At 41.0% G+C, this 23552-nt stretch overlaps 1 protein-coding gene across 1 annotated transcript in view; it reads right to left on the bottom strand.

Annotated features, from left to right (window-relative positions):
• Positions 1 to 12428: 12428 nt before the first annotated feature.
• Positions 12429 to 23552, bottom strand: part of TTC29 (tetratricopeptide repeat domain 29) — a 139890-nt gene continuing 128766 nt past the window's right edge. The window contains exons 10-11 of the mRNA XM_074903860.1: positions 12910 to 12983; positions 12429 to 12549 (exon numbers count right to left, since the gene is read on the bottom strand). Coding sequence (XP_074759961.1) covers positions 12946 to 12983 — 38 coding nt within the window. The 3' untranslated portion in view covers positions 12429 to 12549; positions 12910 to 12945. The remainder of the gene's footprint in view (positions 12550 to 12909; positions 12984 to 23552) is intronic.

Below are 23552 nucleotides of genomic sequence, written 5' to 3'. Positions count from 1 at the left end.
AGTGCTCGTCCTTTGGAGGAGCCCAGAGCTGCCCCATGTGCCTGGTGTCCCCCGCACACGTGCAGATGAACAGAGACGGGGATGGAGTGGGCTGGAGCCCAGCGGCCACTCTCCTGGGTAGCCCACAGGGATGATGTACCAGGCAGCCTCAGGAAGATGCGGAGAGGGTTTTACTTTTTAGACAGCTGTTAAAATGTTTTCGTTTAATCAGCCATGGTACGTACACCTCAGTTAAACAGCTGGCAGCCAAGCTGATATGCAGGGATGTGTAATTTTGATTCCTACCTTTCTGTTTCAAAGCTGTGTCATTTTGAGCACTTTGATCCAAAGACTAAACTTATTGTGGCATATTTATGTATATGACATTTTCATTCGCACCTTTATTTATTTATTTTTGCAAAACACATCACTTACATGGTTTCTAGTGCTGAGGCAGCAGTGCTCTGTGAAGGAAAATGCACAGTCCAAACTCCAACACTTGTGTGTGCTGCAGTAGTCCTGTTTTATACATGTCACAGGCTCGAATGGCACGAGAAGTGGCAGCGCATGGAAGACAGCATGCAGAAAAGGGAAAACTGTGCTGGGGGTGAGTGACAATGTATTTAACAGTGTGTCCCACTGGACTGGCTGTTGGGTTTTTATTTTATTTTATTTTTTTCCTAGAGTTTTAGAATTCTTTCTGGGTCTTTATGGCAATTCAGTGCTTTTTGCCCCTCTCTCTGGTAGTATCAGAGTGCCTCATAGTATTTAGCATACTGATCCCCACAACATCCCCAGGAGGCAGGGACATGCTGCTACCCCACCTTACAGCAGAGGAAAACTGAGAAGATGAGGATGGATGAAGAACTATAAAGAAGTCTCCCAAATCCTAGGAGAGTGCTCAGACCGGGGGGCTGACCCTGCCCCATCTGACAGCACCTCCAAAAAGCTGAACCAGTAACATCCTTGGATATCTTACCCCCAGGACACCACGAAACAACCGTTCACCTCAAACTACAGCAAGAAGCGTTTTATTTCCCTGGCAGCACTGCAGCAGTCGGTTTTAAAGCTCAGCCTCAGGGGTACTGCAGTGGGGAGGTGGAGAGGCAGTGGAACAGAAAAAGCCCACTTCCCTCTGATTTGGGTCTTTTGGTTGGGTTCTCTGGTGTCAAATAAGGCACAAACTTTGTCTCATGCTTTTCCTGAGGATGGAGCATTAATAAAACCTCTTGCTTGCAGCAGGATTTCTAGTGCATGTGTGATTTTCTGCCTTTTCCCTTGTGTGGGACACACATGGGGTCTGTCCCCTCTGTCAGCTGCTTATAATCTGTGGGGATATATTCATGGTTAAGCCCTTTCCCTATCTGTTCCATTGGTCTGAAGCAGGCTTAAAACAGTTCTAATACCAGCTTGAGGCTGGGAGAGGCACAGGCAGAGGTACAGACAGTCAGGGACAGCCATGTGGAGCGTGGTCCCCCAGCCTCCTGAGGAAGGACTAAGCCACCTGAAGAAGAGATGCTGCGTGGCTGAACATTTCAGCACCCAGGGTGTCTCCTTCACTGTTTCCTGCACCCCAGACCACTTCTGTTGTGACAGTCCTCATCCTTCCAGCACAGCAGCAGCCTGAACACAGCTCTGCTGTCTGAACCCGGTTTTAATCAGGTGGGTCCTCCTGCAGATGGACATGCGTGAACACAAACAGCCCCGTTATCCGCATGGAAAGGGATGCTTTGTTTATGTAGCAACATTTTAAACAGCCTCACCGATAGCTTTCGAAGGTCTTGAGCTTCACATTAAGAGAGCTCTGACTGATGTTAAGATTTAACTGAGAAAACTCAAAAGGTTAAGTTGAAAAAAGAAAAGAACAAAGACATTGCCAGGGCTATTCAGTTCTCATCTTTAGAAAAGACTGATTCATAGACCTCCAAACCCTGAGTCCTTGGGAAGGAAGCACTGGCACCAACCCTCCCTTCAGACCTCCAGATCCCTTCTTCCCTCCTTTGCTCTTCCAAATATGCTGATGGGTGTTTGTGAGCAAGTTTTCTTGCCCAGAGGAAATCAGCAGCTGACCCAGCTGCTGGTGCCGGCTGCTGTGTTAGGTATTGTGCCAGATCTCACCCAGTGAGATCTCAACGGGGTCTATGTTTTTAGGCATGACAATCTTTAAACTTTCTTTACTTCCAAGTAAAGAAAAAACAAGCCATTGTGACACCCTGCACACCTGAGGGATGAAAATCACCTGCAATTACAGGAGAAAGGATCAGTGTAACAATTCATGTGGTTCATTTTCAGTACAGGCTTTCTAGGAAGAAGATGGTGCTCCACCTTTCCTCTCATTTCAAAATTACAAGCCTTTCCTTGATCCAGGAAAGCACTGTGTTCAGATTGAGGCCAAATACGATAGACCAACATCTCAGAACATGTGTAGTTCTTTATTTTGAGGTATCTGTAGGCACTTTTGGCTGGCATTTCATCACACCTCAATCTTCTTTCTACTGAGGCAGAATCCCTTTCATATACTGTAAAACAACTTTGCTCTCTTACACTCTAGGCAGTAAGCTGTAACTAAAATGTGTGCAGCCCGATCTTTTTTGTGCCAAATACCTCTGCAATGCCAACTGTATAACAGTGTTGCATGTATTAGGCATCCTATTGCCCCACTGACACCCCCAGGTTAGAAGTACTCTGCTTTTCCGAAGCTGAAAATATTCCTGGAGTACAAAACTGCCAGAAGAATATCAATTGCAATTACAAACCTAAACTGAATATACAGTATTGTGGCCTTTGCAATATTACACTTCCGTGGCAAGTTTTTCCATTGTGCATCATTCAGTCATGTTGAGACAATTTGTTAAATAATGTAGAGGCACTTCATCATGGAAGAACATCTGAGGTGATTTACAGTTCCATCTTTTAGCAGCACACCTGTAAATTGCTATAAATAATGCTAACCCTTATTAAGGAGACATCAGGGTGCTTCCAGGCTGAGACAATTAAGGGGGAGGCAGTTGTGGATGATACTGGATGAAAGCACTACCAGTTTACTACCGATTGGTCTGCTCTGATACGCAGACCCACTAGTGCACCCCAGAGCCAGGCCTGAAGATAAGTGTCGGAGTTTCTGAAGGGCAGAGTTAGGAAGACAGCTAGCAGCAGGCTGGTGTACAGAGATCAGTGATATTCTAGGCTGAAGTACTTTCATTTTTCTTGAAGGCGTAATGTAACTTTTACAAATCAGAGGTCTGCAGCAAAGTTTAATTAGAAATAGCTCATCATCTTTAATTCTCATCTGTATCAAGTCTTCATTAGGCAGGCATACAAGGTTAACAATGAAGGAAGGTGATGAGGCAAAGTAGACAGACCAAAATCCCACGCCACAGTAATACAGAGCAAATCCTGCTATCTCAAAGGTTGCTGACACCTGGAAACTGGAGAGTACAGTTATGAAGTCAAGAATGAACACAGATAAACAGAACTTATCCACCCTTTGTATGCACAAAGCCAATGAGTTTACTCACTTTTCAGCAGTGCAGAATGGTTTTATTTTTCCTAGGGATGTAAAGAACCACATGATCATTTTGGAGATGTGACTTACCTTCGGTTAGTAAGCAGTTTCAATCAGAGAAAAGAGACAGCGGTTCCTCGTAAAAAAGAAACTGCACACATCAACCTTTTGGCAGGTGATGCAAGGGGCGGATGAACAAGCTTCTGCAGAACCCAATGTTAAAACTGTGAAGACAAAAGAGAGACTTTGAGTGAAGGGGAAGAAGGAAACAAATGAGTAGAAGGAAAAGTGGGGAAGAAAGTGCAAATGGGAAAAGAACACAGTGGGCTCAAATCTCAGTTTTACTGTAGTTTGTATTTGGGTCTTGATCCAAAGCCTTTCTGCTGGGGAGTGAGATTCTGTCTTAGTTCTGCTGTGAATATCCAACTTGATCAACAGATTATTTCTTTTTAATGCTGCAGTGATGCATGTGGAAAAGGTTGAGAAAAAAGGATCAAGCTGCTAACCAAGGAACCAGTCATGGCAAACCAGACAAAATCATGGAAAGTACTTTCCTCCCAAAGGGGTGATCATTATGCAGGGATGCAAAAGCACACCTAAAGATAGCGGGACCACTTAAAACTACGAATAAACCTTTTCATCTCATAGCACCATGATGAATGCTTGTGTTTCAAAGGTGTTGAAGATGATTTACAGGTAGGAATTCAAAGGCCAGAATACAACTGTCAGGAAGCAAAAGTGTGAAGACATAATTCAGGGCTACCACATGTGGATTTTTACTTCAGCTTGCCATATCTGGGGAGGCTTTGAAGCCTTTGCTTCAGAAGTCAAGAGATGACCTAAGAATTGCAGCTTCCATTCCAGGAAAGCTGTTGCAGGAAAGAGCTTTAGCATACACCCTGAAAAAACTTCAAAGGCTCAGAAACCAGGGGAAAAATTAAAAGGCCTTCAGCCTATCTTCACTGAACATAGCTCCCAGGAGGACTTCTTGACCTATATAATGATTTCAGACAATGCATGCGATGACCATATTTAAAACAGACTATGTACATGCCTTGGTCTCACAGAAGATGAGAGAAAACCTAAACTTTTTGTCCATTCATACAGCTCTGTGGAGCCACTGTAGCACCACAAAAAGCAGAGGAAAGCTGCTCTGTGTTGTGGAGGATGAATTCATGCAGCACGCTGCACAGGCCCTCTCCTCTGCAGGGCTGTAGCTGTTACTCACCAGATATGGTCACCTCCAGGCAGCTGCGTGCTGGGCCCAGTGCTCTGAACTACACCTGGGATTTGGTTGAACCCAACTGGCTCTATTTTTGATGTGTGAAAGCTTCTTTCTGGCTCACTTAGTTGATGCCATGACAGGCTCATCATGTGCAGCCCAGAAGTCTGGCCTTGGTTTCACATGCTCTTTCAGCTGATGAAGACCACTATATATTTCCAGCATCTTTTTCCTTTGAAAAAATAGTTAACTCCACTCTCACTCACAGTCCTGAAGATATTTCACTCATGTCTGATATTAAGAAAGGTACAACAGGGACTGTAGAAATGAATCACACCGTCTGATGGTGAGATTAAACCCAGCAGCTTTCAAGGTGAAGTGCATTGTCTCACTGATGGAAATACTACAGCTCCCTGCACTGGGATGTGGGATCTGGGAGAAACAGAGGGGGTGACTAAAGCAAGCATACTTTTTGTAAATATATTAGTTTAGGTTTTTTATTCTTTTACTTCGCTCACCATCACAGCCTGTTTTTTTATTTGCTTTGCATATAAACTACCAAGTTTTCTGGAACAGATGGTCTCAGAAAGTAATTTTCTAGGCCGGTTCTACTATCCTGCAATTTTCTAATCAGGAAGAATCATAGAATCAAAGAACCACAGAATGGTTTGGGTTGAAAGGGACCTTTAAGACCATCCAGTCCCAACCGTCCTGCCATGGGCAGGGACACCTTCCACTAGCCCAGGTTGCCCAAAGCCCCGTCCAACCTGGCCTTGAACCCTTCCAGGGAGGGGGCAGCCACAGCTTCTCTGGGCAACCTGTGCCAGGGCCTCACCACCCTCACAGGGAAGGATTTCTTCCTTAAATCTAGTGTAAATCTGCCCTCTTTCAGTTTAAAACCATTACCCCTCATCCTATCCCTGTACTCCTCGACCAAGAGTCCCTCCCCACCTTTCCTGTAGCCCCTTTCATTACTGGAAGGCTGCTCTAAGGTCTCCCCGGAGCCTTCTCTTCCCCAGGCTGAACACCCCCAACTCTCTCAGCCTGTCCTCACAGGGGAGGTGCTCCAGCCATCTTCGTGGCCTCCTTTGTGTCCTTCTGATGTTGGTGCCCCCAGAGCTGGACACAGCACTCCCAGGGGGGCCTCGTGAGAACAGAGTAGAGGGGGAGAATCCCTGCCCTCGACCTGATGGCCAGACTTCTCTTGATGCAGCCCAGGACACGGTTGGCTTTCTGGGCTGTGAGCGCACATTGCTGGCTCACAGTCGGTTTTCCATCCACTACTACCCCCAAGTCCTTCTCCGCAGGGCTGCTTTCAATGCACTCATCACCCAACCTATATTTGTGCTTGGGATTGCCCTGACCCATGGCAGGACCTCGCACTTGGCCTTGTTGACCTCTACGAGGTTTGCACGGTCCCACCTCTCCAGCCTGTCCCTCTGGATGGCACATCCCTTCCCTCCAGCCTGTTGACCGCATCACACAGCTTGGTGTTGTTGGTAAACTTGCTGAGGGTGCACTCAGTCCCAGAAAAATGAGGAAAAAACCCTAGAACATGACTTAGACTAATGACCCTAACCAGCAACACTGACTGAACACTGCCTGCTCTGAGGCAGTCTGGCATGTGTGCACGCACACAATTTGTGCCAGCACAGCACTCCTGGTCCCCAGCTACCGTGCCAAGCCTGGTACGCAAAAGGTATCTCAAAGATGATTCCTATTCCCAATAGCTTACAGTCTAACTGGCTCCCACTGCACTTAAAATATTCACACCAATCCTGGTTACCTTTCCTGTCCCTGCTAGAGTCACCTTTGCTGCCCCACAAGTTTGTGTTTCAGGAGATTGAGCTGGCTTGGTCCTAGCTGGTTTCACACAAGGGTGATCAACTGTCTGGCTAATGAGAACTTCCCCTACAGGCACATCAGCTAGAGTTGTTCATGGTGATCCCCCTTAGTTACACAGAGTGTGCGGTGCCAACACTGACTGTATTGCTGCGGTAGAGCCCCAAGCTCTGGTGGCATGGTAGGTACACGGTTGCTTGGCTGACCTACAGCTGCCATTAAAAAAAAAAAAAGAGTATTTTCCATCTTTTTTCCATCTAAGGGAGCTGCTGACTGCCATTAGAGCCTCCATACAACCAGCACAGGAGGAGTTACACTTTACAAGCCCGCGTGGGTGCTCACTCCCTGCACATGATCAACTCTGTTGTTGGCAGGGCCAGATGCACCCCTCCCTGCCCCCCACGTGAACAGGGTACACTAGTGCTGGATTTCAGAGTGACAGGAAGAATTCAAAGTGCCATAAATCCTTGCCCCTTTCTGCTTAACTGTCCCGTTCTCAAGCAGTTGTTTAGCCATTTCTGCCAAATGCACTGCAAAATGGGAATGCATCGGTGATATTGCTCTCCCAGAACAGAGGTTTGTAGAGGCGAAATAAAAGCAAAGGGCTCTAATTCATCAAAATATTCTAATATTGCAGAGCTCCTCCGAGAGTGTCAGAGCTCAGCAGACGTGAAAGCTCATTGCAGTTCAGAATGTAAAAGTTAAAGGGGCTGCTGTGAGAGAGTGGGGCTTGGAGACAGAAGCCAGGTAATCCTGAACTTCCCTTATCATAAATAAATTTTGTTTTAATCTGTACTGTGAGCCTGGCATGAGCACAGTCTGCCCAGAAAGCAGACAGCAATGCCAGGGAAACTGATTTCCCGGTACTCATGTGGAAAGAGAGAGTGTGTAATTTTCTCAGCCAATGGATACTGAGGAGCTAGGAGGCAGACAACTCTTATGAAAGAAAACAGGACAAAATAACAGTGACCATCATGCTTCAGGGAGGGCTCCTTGAAGACATTTTTAGAGGCACCACTGGACTGGTTAAGTCCAGACTCAAGCCAGTTCATTTACAAACGGTGGACAGATGGGGCATTGTTTTCTGAAACAGTCCTGGAAGACCAGGGCGCAATGTTGCCAGGGATAGAATAGGTCCGTGTAGGAGGCAGCAACCTTTCAAAGGTGATAAACCTCTGTATATGGATATGTATCATCCAGATCGGGGGCTAAATATGCCAGTTATAAAAGCTGGCATTGAAGGAAGCTGCCTCCCAGAGACAAGGCTTATCTCTCATCAGTTTGTCTGGGGTAGGAGATCTCAGGCCTGGCTGGGTTCAGAGCACAGGGGGAGCCAGGAGCTATTGCTGCTCCCAGATGCTCCTCCTAGGATGCTCAAGCTCCCAGCCCCTGGGCTTCCGTGTGCTATGAAAATCTGCTGTCCACTTGTTTTCTGTCTACCCATGTTGCAGGTGGCCGAGCTGCAGAACCAAGCTGAAGAATGGGTAGCTGCTGGGACAACTGGAGACCTCCCCCTCCCACTCTGTGATCCTACAAAGAGCTTGAGCCATGCTGCTGGGGCTGCCCACCCTCAGCTCTCAGAGGCTTCAGGAAGGGCCATCGCCAGCACTTCAGCTCTCACCCACATTAGCTGTGTGTGAAGGCTGCTCTTCTCACAAAGCTGTCTGCCTTTCATGGAGTAATGAAACAAACAGGTAATTTTATCTGGCAATCTTGGTGAAACAAACCCACTCATTCAGCAGGGATCGGGACAGGGGATTTTAGTCACTAAATTGCTTTCTCACCTATTGAGATGAATTCCTCCAAGCCAGCATTGCAGCAGGTGGGTATGAATCTCAGACTCACTTTGTTCATCCCACAGATGAGGTGAGGTAAAACAGCAGGCTTTCACATAAAGGCACACCCCCGCACCTTTTTCTTCTCCTCTGCTAAATGGGCTTGAGAGCTAAGGTCAAACTCCCGGCAGTGTGCTTTACCATCATAGCTGTTGGGCTCCTTCACGCTCAGCATCACTCCTCAGTGATATGCCTGTGTCAAAAGAAGACTCACACATAGAAATATTCATTAACATGTTCATTTGTTTATCTTCAAAGACAGCACATACATTTTATCTACTTGTAAGCGTAAGTGTGGCAAATACATACTATGAAGTTGTGCTGTCAATCAAGACACAGTTTTGAGAAAAAAAAAATTGTCTTCATTCTCTTCTTCATAGGAGCTGTCTTCAGAAAGACCTGACTGAATCTCAGGACAAAGTCCTTGATGTACACCACTTCTGAAGGCTTTTGAGTTCTCACTTCATGTGCAATAGCCGAGTCTCACATAACTACATAAGACTTTAATCTAATCCTTGCATTTTTACATGTATATTATTGTTTCTTCCAGTTATGTTCTACTTTTTCCTAGCAGGAAACTAAAATGTGCCTTTAGTAATATCTATCATCAATCTTATTTATTCCATCTATTTCTAGGTAATTATATATAGTGTATTTCTTAGTCTATATTCGGATGGCCTATTTAGAGATGAATGGATTCCTTTCAGAATGGCAATGACCTTTCTGTGGCTCAAACATTAATTTTCTAAATGGCTTCACAGGTGAAATATCTTATATATCATCATAATTAACAAGATATACCATATTAATGGTCAGAAAACATGCTTTTCATAATTATAAACAGAATCCTTTCTGAGGTACAACCTTCCCCTCTACTATGAATTGTTAGTCAACGCCATCTGATATATTCACAGTGAAACCTTCTAAAACCCTATTAAAAAAGCAGTCTTAATTGCCAGTCTCATGTACCTTAGGCACCCGCAAGATGTACATTTTAGAGACATCAATATTACACTTCAGAACTACTCAGAGATTCATCTGCTATAATGTGTTTGACAAGCCTTTGTTTTGAAACAGCCAACTGGCATTATAGGCTAAATTGATTTACCTGCTTTCCTAACTTCATTAAAGTCAACTATGCCTATAATTTCTCAGAGCACAGAAAAAACTTGCAACTGCAATTCATATTCTCTCATGAGTCCTCCTTTCTGATTGCAAAGTCTTAAGGGTCAGGGGATTAGAGGCTTTCTGGAAAAACTTGGAGGAATGATTGCAATGATAATGAACCAGGCAGAGTGGAGAATAATTCTGTTCCATATGAGGAGCTTCTTAGAGAAATTAGAGCATGTCTCACGTAAAGAGACAAAGTACAAAAGTTCCATTATACTAATTTGAGCTCTGATCTCAGCAGATCTTACGAGCAGGACTATGTCTGGCAAAAGATCACCAAAGAAAAGCGATGTTGGAAGAAGCATTGGTAATTCAGTAAGTGTGATTTTTCTTCTAAAGAAATACTGAGCTGATGCTGCAGCCAAGTACCAGTGTGCAGTGTGCTGTCAGCTGGGTCACGCGAGGTGTTGCACTGAGGCCTGCCCGTGACCCACAGAGCTCTCACTGCTTCTAACAGCTGAGAGGTTTATTCCAGGATCCTGTCTAAAGCCTAACATATGGAACAACATTCTGCCTAACCTCCTTGCCCCATTAATTGAAGGGGAAAGCAGAGCCTTCATTTCCTGCTGAAAAAGTCTGCAAGGAGCAGAACACCGCCTGCATTCTGCCAGACAGTTACTTGTCAGACAAATCGTTACTGGGATGGGAGGCAGGTATATTTAGCTCAATAAACATAATTTTCTCCTGAAGCTTCCTAACTCAGAAGAACACAATTTGCATTTACATTATTATAAGATGATAAAAGTCCCCTTATTTTTATTAAAAGCTTTATGACTAGAAAGTGTCGTGAGGATTAATTTGTGACCAGTTTTTTACAAGCATACAGAATTTATCACTTAGTAACAAGCACAGATTGCCAAAAATTAGTGATGATCATGGATGCTATTTAATATAACTGCATAAGAACTTTAGGGACACATACACAGAATGTTCACTTACTGCAGAATTGTATGTGAGGTTCAAAACTCTTAAGAATTTAGAAACTTGCCCTTGAAAAATGGATAATCATATTTTCTAGAATGTCTGCTCGGTTTATGTTGTTTCATATATTTTCTTTTACTATGAAGGATAAATCCAAATACGACATTTATTTTGACAATATTCTGAGAAGAAATTCCAACTATCTAAAAATAGCAACCTCTCACAAGCAGTCCAGCTATACTTATCAAGATTAGAAGAGTCTGCAGATTAATGTGATTTTGAGGTATTTGCAAAATTGTGCTGTTTTTATGATGTCTTTTGTATTTCATATCAATAGCATTAAAATATAAGGGGCAAACTGGATACTGTTATTGTTTATATTTAATTTATGATCCTGTTTCTCTTCCTGGTTTTCATAAAATGTTTACCTCTTTTTAACACTCAGAGATTTCTATGCTTATGTGTGTGCATAACTTCATGTAGGAACATTTTTATACAACTTTTCAGCCTTATAAAAACATTCTAAATGAATGTTGCTGTAATAACCTTGGTGTTCAGACAACAAACACCTCTAAGTAAAAGAATAAAATTATTGAGGTATTTGTATTTACATTGCATGTACTCAGCATCTTGATCAAAAATGACCTAATAAGAGCTAGTTAATGATACATTTTTACCATACCTTAAGAGGGAGAAATCCTATTGTCACATGTCAAACTGTTACTCAGATTGCAATCCTGAAGAAAACCAGTGAAATATTACTATGACAAAAGCTATTCCTTGCTCAAAGACTGTCATAAAAACTGATTACAGGTCTAATGGACCTTGCTTCAAACTCTGAATCCGGAAACCTTCGTTTAAAGAAAGGAACGGTTGACTGTTGGGATTCACAAAGCTGTGTTTATGTAGTTTGAAAGAACAGGTTTCTAATATGTGAAATTGTGAAAGCTTATTAATTTTCCTAAATAAAATTCAAAGGTTCCAAATCATATTTTTAAGAATATTTTGCAAAGTGATAACTGCCATCTTCTGTCCTCTATCTCTTCTCTGGCCCAACAGCGAGGACTGTGAAGACCACAGAAGTCAAGCTGCTGTGGGTCATGTGGAGAACCCACTGTCAAGAATTTCATCAGCTCAAAATGGGAGACAATTCTCCACATACACTCCGAAATCAGTGCTTCAGATTATTTATCAAAAAAAAACCTAGGCAGAATTTTAGTTTACCTGATTGTGTGAATGAACACAAGCTTTGCTAAAAGGGGAATTTTGGGTTCAGTTTTGAAAATGTGACATGCAGGTATTCTACTAGATGCACTTTCATTGTTAAATATAGTTGTTTCAGCTGTGCCTATAGATTGATGTTGCACTTGAGACTGTCAATGGCATTTCAGATGCTTTGATTGTACAGGCTTTCAACAGTTTCATGAGTGTGCTCAACCAGATTTTAAACAAATTTAGTTATATTTTGGGTCCAACCTGTGTTACAGATTAGATCAAAACTGCACCATAGTGTGCCACCCAGGCTGGATCTATTCTATTCAAGTTACACTTGAACCACAACTGTTAAGCGTAGATGCTAAAATCACTGACAACCCTAGGAATAAGGCATCAATTTGTAGTTTATTTTTTCTGCAAGGGACAATAATCTGGGGTTTAAAGAAAGCACTCCAGACACATTTAGAACCTGATCTTACAAGGTATTGAGCATCTTGGATTCCCATTCAGCAGGCATAAAGGATGTTTAATGTCTTAACAGGAGGATCTTGACACTTTGGAAGACAATAAGCATTAGGAACACAAAATGCAAACTTTCTATTCTATATTACTCTTTTTATTTTGTATTTATTTCAATGACACCAGTTATTTTTGCTAAAAGCATTGAACATGCATTGAAGCCACACCAGTCATAAAAGAACTTAGAGCTCTCAGATATTTATACTTCAACACTGGGCTCCCATTTAAATGACAGAATTCCTACTGAAATTCCTACTTTGTTGCATGACTCTTCAAGGATCTGTATCATGTACTCATGATACATCTATCAGCTTCTCTGTAAGTAAGCAGGCAGGCATTCTCTATAATGACAAACAGAAAAAAAAAAGTTGTGAGTTTATATATACTTTGATATCTACATGTTTTATATTTGGGTTCAGCATCTTGATTTTTATTTCTATCTCAAAGGCTTATTTCTATAAATTAAAAGTAATTACATGATCAAAGGCAATTAAAATCTAAAACTGGCAAAACAAGTAAAAAAGCTGAACAAGTGTGAATTTGTTCATTTATGAGCAAGAAAAATATTGTTAGTTGGACAAAGTAAAACAGAGATGGTGTGCAATTGCCTGTCAGAATCAGATTAAATTTTGATACCAATGACATTTTTCAAAAATCAGCATATTGGTATAAAGACTATGGATTAAGAGCAAATACTGTACCAGGAAGGAGCTAGAACTGGTGTCTTTGGAAGAGGTTCACAAGGGCTTTGAAGCACTTGTTTTTATATCAAGTTCTGTTATTTAAAAAAAAAAAAAAAAAAAAAGCATTAGTGCTTTAGACTTACAACATTCTAAAAGAGATTAGAAGGTTTATTTGAAAAACACGTAATATGGTAAAAAGTCACCAGAGAAGGAAATCCAAGACAACGCAGAGGTGAGCCACATAAGATATAAGCCTAACAATGCAGAACTGACAGGGATTTCTGTTCTTATTTCTTTCACTCCTGTGCAGCAGTTCTCAAACAGGCCGATTTTGCGGGATAGGTCCAGGTGGGACCAGTTGGGGACCCAGTTTGGGAGAAGATTATGGCAAAGACAGTACTGAAAGATGACAGACAGTAAGAAGACTATCCAGGGGAAGAAGTGAGCAGTGCAGAAAGCAAGAGCAGGGTGAGGAAGTTGGACAAGTAAGGCTGCCACCTCCCAGTGGGGTCCTCCTAATGGGACGTGATCAAAAGAGCAGGTGGCTGGGAGGCAATGGCTTAGCTCTGCTGCTTTTGGCAGCCACACGCTTCGTTTGCTCCCATGATCTGTGATGCTCAGCCTTGCTCCTTCCTTGCTCCATTTCCTCACTGAACTCCCACCTCCTAGCTGCACTACCTGCTCTGTTCCCAGTGACTCCCTCCCTCTGCCTAGTTACAACCACACCATCCCTGGGGGATTGTTTCCTATTTTGGGAACTACTGATCTGGTTCACCTCCTCAAATGAAGAAAGTGCACATCTATCTAGTCCATCCCTGACATCTATTTGTCAAATCTATTCTCAGAGGCTTCTGATGAAGGCCATTTCACAACATCCCTAATCTCTCTGTTCCAGTGCTTCACAATCTTATAGCTCAGTTTCTTTTCTAATACTTAAGATAAATATTTATTGCAAATTAAGCTGATTTTTTTTTTTCTTTGGTAGACAGGAAGAGCAAAGGAACACTGTCCTCTTTTATAATAACTCCTTACAGCCCGAGAAGCTATTTTCCTTCCTCTAATCTGCTCTTTTTGAGGCTAAGCAAACACAGTCTCTTCACTGTTTGAAAGGAGCTCATGTTTTCTGGCCTCTGTATAATCATTGGCTGGACCCTCCTCAATTTGTCACTACGTCTTTGCACTGTGATGCCTAAAACTGGACTCTGTTTTTCAGTCGCAGCAATACCAATAGTGCTTATATGGTGCCCAAATTTAATTCATGTCTGTAATAAATACATGAATCCAGTTCTGGTGGAGATGAAAAATAATGTTCAAAGCAGTGTCTCTGCTGATACGATGTCTGGAACAGATGTAAACTACTGGACCACTCAATAAAATTTATGTTTTGCCATATCATAAGCTTTTATTAAGTATAATTGCTAACTAGGACTTCATCCATAGTTGTATGCGAGTAAAAATAGGATAAGTAAACCTATGAAGAATATCTGAGAATTAGCATAAATTACCAGATGAAGCCTCAATTTGTATGAGGGCAACATGTACATTAGCAGTTTACTCTGTATTCAACAACGTAGTTATTCCAGATAACATTTTCTGAAACCAGGCCTAAAGTACATCAATGGAAATCCCTTTACTAGCAGACTATGTCCAGATAAAAATGTAATAAAACCTAACTGAATACAAGGGGCTCTGCTCACAGCTGCACAGTCTAGAACTTCTCAGTTTGGTTTAGGAACTCCCACTGTGAAGCAGCCGAGAGCTTCATGTAGTTCAGAAGTGCTAACCGGGGGTCTGAACTACATTGCCCCACTCCAGCTAGCTCAGTGTAGCATTATTGCTCTTTCCAGTGGAAGCTCATTGTTGAAAAAGTGGTGCAAGACAGGCGGGTGACTCAAGCCCAAGATGTGACTAGGTATATATACACATTTGCAGGTAAATACACATAAAAGTGTGTCTCTGACAGCATGTATCTTATATACAGTGACACTCACAAAAAATGGTGCGGATGTGTGGGGAATGACAGTATAAACTGCTTTTCTCATGCACCTTTTGGCCTTTTGCCTTCACACTTAGACACCAAGCTGTTACTGTCTGATTGACATTTCTACCCTCCCAGAAAATATGAAGCATATCAAGGATAACTAATGGAATACTGAGACATAAATGTTTTCTTGGCATTTGTTTGTCCTGTGCTATTTGGGAACAATAAAAGCATCTCATGTTCATAATGATAATACATATATACCACCACAGACCACACCATCAAGCATTCTCCTATCTTACTGTGTTGCACAAAATGCAGAGATAAACATTAATATGTATTAATAGTATGTAAATATAATTACTCATAATTATATTTACATACTATTAATACATATTAATGTTTATCCTGACATATTATCACTGCTGTTGATAGAATAAAATTGTCTGGTCGACTCTTCAGTGCAGCTAGAATTGGCATCTCTGTTCTTGCTGATTTCATGTGTCTATCTAAAGATCATTACACTTCTAAAAATCTTACTATTTCACTATGTTCCTGGGAGAAAGTTAAGCAGAGCTGCTTGTTCTTTACACAATATAATTAGTGAAAAGTCATATAAAAGAATGAAAGCCACACCTACAAAGACTGAAGCCAAAATGATCACTAACTCCGGAGAGGACAGGAATTTTAGGCACCATTCTCTCAGAAGATTATAAAGAAAATGAAACAGGCAACACTCATGTTCCTGAGCTTGTATGGGAAAGCATTCAAATTCAAGTTTTGCATTTTTCAGAGACTGTTGGGACTTTATTAAACAAGAACTCCACTGAAAAGCTCCACGAATTGATGAAGAATCATAAGAGGACTATTGTTTTCGGGAGTTGAAACTACTTTGAACAAAGAAAGGCAATATCTTGAGGAGATGATGAAAGTAAGAATGAGAGTAGCATGCAGAAGGTGACCCAGGAACCATTTTTCACTGTCTCTTCCAATAAAAGAATGAGGTAGGATATATGAAAGTGGGAGGTTGGAGACAAAGGGGTTCTTTGTGCATTGCCAGCTGATCCTCGGAACTCCCAGCTGTGGGATGCTGAGGATGCCCTAATTTTCTGCAGGTTCAAGAAGTGACATGGCAGACAAATAGAAGAAAAGCCCGTACCCTCTCCTACACTTCCACTATAGCTAACTTGCTTAAGTGGCACAAAATCCTACAAAACCTCAAACAAAAGACAGCAACAGTGCTGTTACGTTTTTACATGTATTTAGGGACACATAGGCAAACAAGATCATGTTTGCAACTGCTGTTAATGCGAGTGAACTCTTGTTATATTGTACATACAAAAGTAGTAATATAAGGCAATGCAGTGTTTTCATTACATGTATTTCCCTTTAATACAATTAATTTCACATATTCAGACTCACTATTAGCCAAATCTGTATTTCTGTCATAAAAGGGAAAGAGAAAGCAAGACTACCTCACCATATTCTTCATACTCTCCCCATGATTTGGCAGGGTGTGCTAGACTATCATGTTGTCGCAATGTGGATGATGAGATATAACCCATTATTGTAATTTTAAAATTACTTGCATTTTTAAAGGTCATGCAGCTGTTTTCAGCTGTATAATCTGTAGAATGATGTAATGGAGTAGGAATAAAGATACTGCCAACAACATGCACGTCCCACACTTGTAGAAGATCTTCCTACTTTTTTTTCTGTCTTGATAAATGAAAATGGATGCAATGCTTTTTTAAAAGTAGATTGGGCCTACATGTTTAGCCATGTATCCTGACTAGGTTCACTTGGAACGGAGACAGTTGTACTTGGAGGTTTTATGAATATAAAGATTAATGAATTTGTACAATTTGGGCATGCAAAGCATTTTTATCAGGCATATTCCATTTAGAATAAGCAGTAAACCATATATAAGGGTTGTGTCAAAGTTTACTGAATAGGGCCCTTGGTAGCTAATGTAACATTTCTCCAACAAATCAAAGGTATTGTTCTATGCTCGCATGAATATACAGTAGCCATTACCTTAAATTTAAAACTCACTGTGAGCAGCAAACACACTGTGGGGATATGAAGGCCATATTGTATCAGTGGAGTCTGCAGAGATTTTCTTCATATGGCTTTGCCTGGTTGAAATATATGTTGCAGTTGAAAGCTAAAGGGATTACTTTTGAATAGTCATCACAAAGGTTGATTATATTCGTATATCATTTAGCTGGACCCTGCAGGCTATTATTCCATTAGCTGTGCTGGCCCTGCACTGTCAAAAAGTTGATCATATAATGTAAAAAGGTTACATGCTCTGTTAAGGTATGTGAAGTAACTTGAAACAGTAATCTTTTAAGAGCACTACAGCTTTATACTTGAAGGTAGATTGCATTTAAAATAAATACCCGCAAACTGGAATAAATACAGTAAACCTACCTCTGTTTTCTATTTTTCATACATCGAATAGGCCATATATGATTTGAGTAAGCTAATTGTACCAGGTAAGATACTGGCTACAGAGTAATTTTTTCAACCTCAGATCCAAAGAAACTATACCACAAAATAGCTGTGTCTTTACATGAAATGCTTACTGAAATTATGTTTCTGGTGAAAAAGACTTGCTGATTATGTTTCCCTTGCACATACAAACACACACACATTTTCTTTCAGTGCTTAATAAAATGGATCTTCAGACGTTTCCATTATGTGGATGCCTTAATATTATTTTATGCTAAAACATGGACAGCGCATTAGATTGAAAGCATCTTACTGTTCCACAAGGCAGAGTAATCATGGACTATCACTAGATAGCAAATGCTCCCATTGGGGAAACAATACCAACAACGCAGGCTAATGAATCACAGTAGTTATTAATCATGGGCATTTGTAAGAGCCGCATATAATAGAGATGAACTCTCAAGATTAGAAAGGTTAGAAGGTGGGATGAAGAAAAGGACAGGAGATCATCCAGTTGCATTTTAGAATACGTTTATGGATGAGTATTTGCTCAAATACAATTGTGCCCATGCTTGCTTCAGTCTTTCTAAGCAGGCAGAAAAAGAAACAATTTAGTCAGCCCAGTTCACGTAGCTTTCAGATCCTTGTAGGACAATTTGGCAAAAATAAATAAATAAATGCACACATCCAAGACCCTTAGGGCTTATGGCCTAGTTAGAAATGAGACACTGCTTCTTTTATTAGACAAAGTTGTTTAATTTAGATTGTAAAAGCGAGAGTTGGTTCTCTATCAGTATACTGTATATATTATTCAGGGCAATGAATGTGTACAAATGGGAGTCTTTAATGAACTACAGCAAACATTTGAGCAGGTAGGTTTCTCTGAATTAGGGCTTCACAGATGGGTAAGTTTATGAATGAGAAGCAGAATTTATTTTATACGCTTTTAAAGAGTCTACTTAGACTATGGCACTACAAGGGAAGTGCAAGATTTTTCTGGTTTGGATGAGAAAACTGAATAGGAATATAAATTTTTTCCCTGACTAATAACTTTCATTGTTTACTTATTTATATTCAACACTCCTCAGACAAGTTAATCTTCCTCTCTCACTTAGTTTGGGCATGGCCAGACATTTGTACAAAAATGGAAATCTCTCTTGATCTAACATTTTTCAGTTCCATTAACTGTGAAAAAACACTAGTCTGAGACAATATAGTATAGCAATATCTTTTGCACAAACCATTTGTTGAATATCAACTTTAAATAACAGCTCTGTCAGGTAGGATTATTGACTGTAGGTAGGAAACAGGGTTTTTCTCAAGGCCAAAATATGACACTGTGTCTTTTGTGTATCTGGAAGTTAGAGATCACAAAAATTCTACACAAATTTTGGTGACAGAAAAATCAGCTTTGAAAAACAGCCATCAAGAAGATCACTTCAAACATGAAGAAACCTAAACAAAACAGCAGCCAGTTTTTAGTTTATAGTTTTATCTTTAGCATCAACAAATTTTACATGAAATCCAAAATATTAGTTCAAAGTTTCAATACAGCCTCTCACTTCTGGCTCTACTCCAACCCAAGGTAGAGAGAAATTAAGGAAATGATGTTTCCAATTCAGTACCCTGAAACTTTCTCACTTGAAGACAAAGTTCTCCAGCAACACAAAGCAGGCTGAGTATCTGCCCAGCTGGTTAATCAAGGTTTCCAGAATGCAAAGGAGAATTCCCAGAAGGGTTCTTTTCCTTCACCCCCCACCCGGTTGCAGAATAAATATCACAACCTACTTGCTCTATCCTAAAGACAGGACAAGCCCCAGGGGAAGTTCCAGAGAAAGCAAAGCTCTGAGCAAAGGGGGATGCTCGTTCTTGTGGTAGAAGCCAGACTCACCCTTGGTGAGTTGGTGAGGGCAGAACATACAAGCAGTATAAAAACACTTCCACTACCTCTGTGTCTGCTGAGAACCATGAGCCACCACTAAAGATTGAGCCCAAAAGCTACTCAGAAATCCTTACAAAAGGAAATCCTTATCTTGTTCACAGCACTAGTTTATAGTCCCGGAGAACTTTTGCCAGCATATTTCAAGATATTCCAATAGGCTTTTACAAAACTGTGTATATCTTAATGATATATGCACAGAAGTTTTTAACACGCATCTTTAGAGTTAGGAATGAAATCTAATCTCATTGTAAAGAGCAAAGAAGCAGTAAATGGACCAATGTTTCAGACAACATAATGATCGTAACAGAAGCAGCACATTTGTTCCCAGTTTGTGTGCAGAATCATCATCACTACATTCATTTTAGAGCAAAGCAAAGTATATCAGGTGCTCGGTAAATAATTACAATACAGTAGATGCAAAACCACAGATTTCAGGCATAGCGATGATTCTAAGACCCATTCATACCCGAATCAGTACAATGAAAAATTCTTGCTGTCTTCCCCCAAATCACTCCAGTCCTGTCCTGTAAAACTTTCAAATACTCTGCTTGAGAGCCTACTTTATGCACCTACTATGCAATCTTCTTGCATGGCTACACATAAAACCTCATACCTTATCCTTTACTCATATAGACATACTGCATTGTCTGATAAGTACTTGTTATAAAGGCACAATTAAAACCTGCAAGACAGGATAGCAGAATAGTTCATAACTGCATTTTGTAAACACCGTCTTCTACCCATTGAGCAAAACATGTCACTGAACAGAGGAGCTCAGTATTTAAATCACTGGGTAGCATGTGATATTTATTTCTAATAGGCAGCTTGATGTGTCTTCGAAGGATCTGGCTATCAGACAGTGTTTAGCACCCCTTTTCCTGAAATTCGGGTCCCTCAAAGGTGTCCCTAAAGGAGGGAAAGCTGGAAAGCTTGGGTTATTTAAACAATTCCTCTTGCTTAATTATGTCATTAACATACTGAGGTTTAAATATACTATCACACTGCTTGATTAGAAGCATCTCTGATTTTAGTTATTTTTATCTCTGTATTTTGAAATGAGTGCTCTACATAATTTTGAGAGTTTCTTGTTCTGCAGATCTCATTCTTTATGTTCTGGTTTGGCTCTGCTTTTTTCTGGCCTCTAAAGGCTTACCTACTATTCTATAATTATATGTAAGAGTACTCCTTCATGGTTGAGAATTCTTTATTTCAGCATCTCCGGTGACTACCCTGCCGGGTGGCTCACAAATTGTTTATCATCTGAGGCCTCTGTAATGCAGTATTTTTGCCTGGGAAACTGTCTTCCAAGAACTCAGCCAAAGGTATCTTCTGGGTACAGAAACTGAAGCCAGTGAAGCAGAGAAAATCCAGCAATGCATCTGCTACAGAAAAAAAGGATGCCAGGGAAATTTTTTTTTTTCTCCTTATCTGACTTTAGCTTTACATCTTCTAATGCATCTTAGGCATGAGTGCATCCTCTCTGGCTAAGGAGATGTAGGGGAAGCATCTGGAAGATTATGTCCTTTAAAAAAAAGATACAGAATCCCTTATGGAAGTATCCTTTTTCTTGTGACTGAGGTTTTCTGGGGAGAACATCGTTCTCTGTAGGAGCTAAAGTCCTCTGCTAAGATTGATGCGAAGTGCTCCTACTCCTCTCTTAAATAACAACAAAATACAGCTGCTGGAAATTAAGGTCCTGGTTTATGCAGGGTCCTTGAATTCACATGTGGTGCCATGGATATAATGCTATGTGAGATATCTCTTCCACAGACACTTTGGAGAAGCTTCTTTGTCTCAGGTTTCCTTGCTGATTTTACCAACAGAGTGAGATCAGACCTACTTCCCTTCACCAGGCATTGGGAAAAAATACATTTTTTGGTCAGGGAAACACTGAGTGTTGGGTTTCTCCCTATTAGTTTTGGATTTACGGCCACGTTCTTCCAGACAACATGGGACAACTTGAAAGGCCACTACTTGTCTTCTTCCATCTTTACAGATAAGTAGAGAACTCCAGCTTTCAGGCCAGTCATCTGCTTCTTTTGATGAGAAATAGATTCACATGAAAAAAAGATTACACTGAAAAATGGAAATGGATTTTCTCTTTTATTAGCAGTCAGCATAAGACTTGTGAGCTACTTTAGAAAGTTACAGAACTACAGAGACTTCTAAGAACATGCCAGTAGAAGCTAGAATTTAAAAATAAATGCTTTGGCTAGTCGGGGCCCAATCCTCAAGCGATGCAACCAATGCAGCTTCACTGAAGTCAGCATGGTTATGTCAGCTTTGCCAGATTGCTTCAAAACAGGTCTTTTTAGAAAATATTTGACTTCAGTAATTTTAAATTCACTTTGAATTACGCCATACCAATCACATTGTTTTGCTCTAGCAACAGCAGAGCTTAGAATCATCTACCGGGCAAACAAATGTCTTCATAAAGTAAAAGATGTCATCCTGCCACTTCACTCCTCAACTGCAGCGAAAAGGCTGGGATAAGAGCCACCAGCAGATACTCCCAGTGTGGCAGAGACTGAATGAGGCTGAAGGGAGGCATGGACTTCTAGGCCTGAGGGAAGGAGAGCAGCGACAAGGTGAACTGGTTCCTTTTGGACCTCTTCCCCAGCCATGATGCAAAGAGGAAAAAGGAAACAGGGTTATTTCTGCATTGCTGCCATAGGTTAGACTGTTAAGGGAACGTTTGACTCTCAGTTCTGTCCCTCACAAAGGCAGCAGTGGAAGCAGAGGCAGATACCATTTCAGTTACAGCTGCTGCCAGTCTGAAATGCCTTCCTAAGATGTGGTAAATCATGCAAAGTCACCAGCTGAGAAATAAGAATTTTTCTCCAGGGCATAAATCTGAGAGGGATTCTGGCAGGTTTTTGTTTTCTGTTGGTTTCTGTTGTGGTGTTTTGTTTTTTTTTTTTGTTTTTTTTTTTTTTTTCTTTTTTTTTTTTAAACCGTTCTCACAATCCAGGAAACCTGTTCTGAAATTAACATAGGTTTGAAAAATATCACAATTTCCCCAAATGCACAGAGTGAATGTGGAACTTAAGATGATTTCAGCTATCTAAATCTGCTACAGACCTGGGGGCTCCTTGACTGTGCCATCATCCCCTTCATGGTAGGAAGTGAGAGTCTCTTTGGAAGCTACATAAATTCCGAGCATTAAGTAGAAGACTCTGGGTAACAGATCTAACAGATCTGAGACTACTCAGATGAATGTTCAGTGCTTTGACAGGAAAGCAGGTCTTCCCAATAAAAACAATAGATGTGCAGCTTCCTGCTTAAAATCTGTGTTGGAATCTGTATGTTCTGATCAAATCATGTTCCAACCTCATCATCAAGGTATAATAGACAAAATTTCTTGCTATAAATTATAATACGACACCCCTGCTTGGAGGTTTTAGTCTTCGAGCAAAGCTTCGTTCCATCAGAAGGAATATTTCAGAGACACGAATCTTGAAGAATGCCCTTCTTCCAACAGCAGAGCCCTGGTTTGATCCTGGTGTGCAAATTCATTTATTAGGCGTAAAACTAGAAACTGTACTTTGGCTTCTTCTGGGTTCTGTTTTGATTATGAACCAGCAAAGAAGAATATTTATAATATGAAAGAATAAAAATGTCAACCTTTCTCAGAGGGTTTATTTGAGCTGAGCATTGGTTTGTGATGGGCTCGGCAGGCTGTGCTAGAGCAGGGCCAGGCCAGAGCACTCAGTAACACGAACAACCCTATCCTTTACGCACATCTTCGGTGATCACATAAACTCAGCGTGCACAAAGGGAGCACGGTGGGTCACATGCAAGCCTGTCAGGCAGATGGCAGCGGGCTAACAGTCCTGGAAAGGTTTACTTGCCTGACTGCAAATCTCTCTGGTGAACTGCTTGCTGTGGCTCTATTTAATTCTTAATCTTTCCTTCTCTGTTTAATTCCTAGCTGCTTTAGAGACCTGTTGTAACACAGCAGTTAAAAAAAATATTCACATGTACTGTCAGGCCTCCCCAAAGAGCACTAACTTGACACGTAGGCCATGACAGCTGGGCTTGGACTACTAAGAAATCTAATCCAGGGTTTCCATCATCTCAGTTGTTGCCTTTCTTTCATTACAGTTTGACTCAGCCCCTAATGGATTCAGCTTTATAAAATCAGAAAAAGAGGAAAAGAAAGCAATTTATTCATGTTTCACTAGAGCTCACAGAAGACATAAAATTTCTCTAAAAATGCAAATTATTTTGTGCCACACAAGTGAGACTGGGCAGCTAAAGCTCTTAGAGGAAGGCTCTTTC

Source organism: Athene noctua, chromosome 4, assembly GCF_965140245.1.
Source record: "Athene noctua chromosome 4, bAthNoc1.hap1.1, whole genome shotgun sequence".
NCBI lineage: Eukaryota > Metazoa > Chordata > Aves > Strigiformes > Strigidae > Athene > Athene noctua.
The sequence above is the reverse complement of the archived record's forward strand: the minus strand, read 5'-3'. Positions and strand labels throughout refer to the sequence as shown.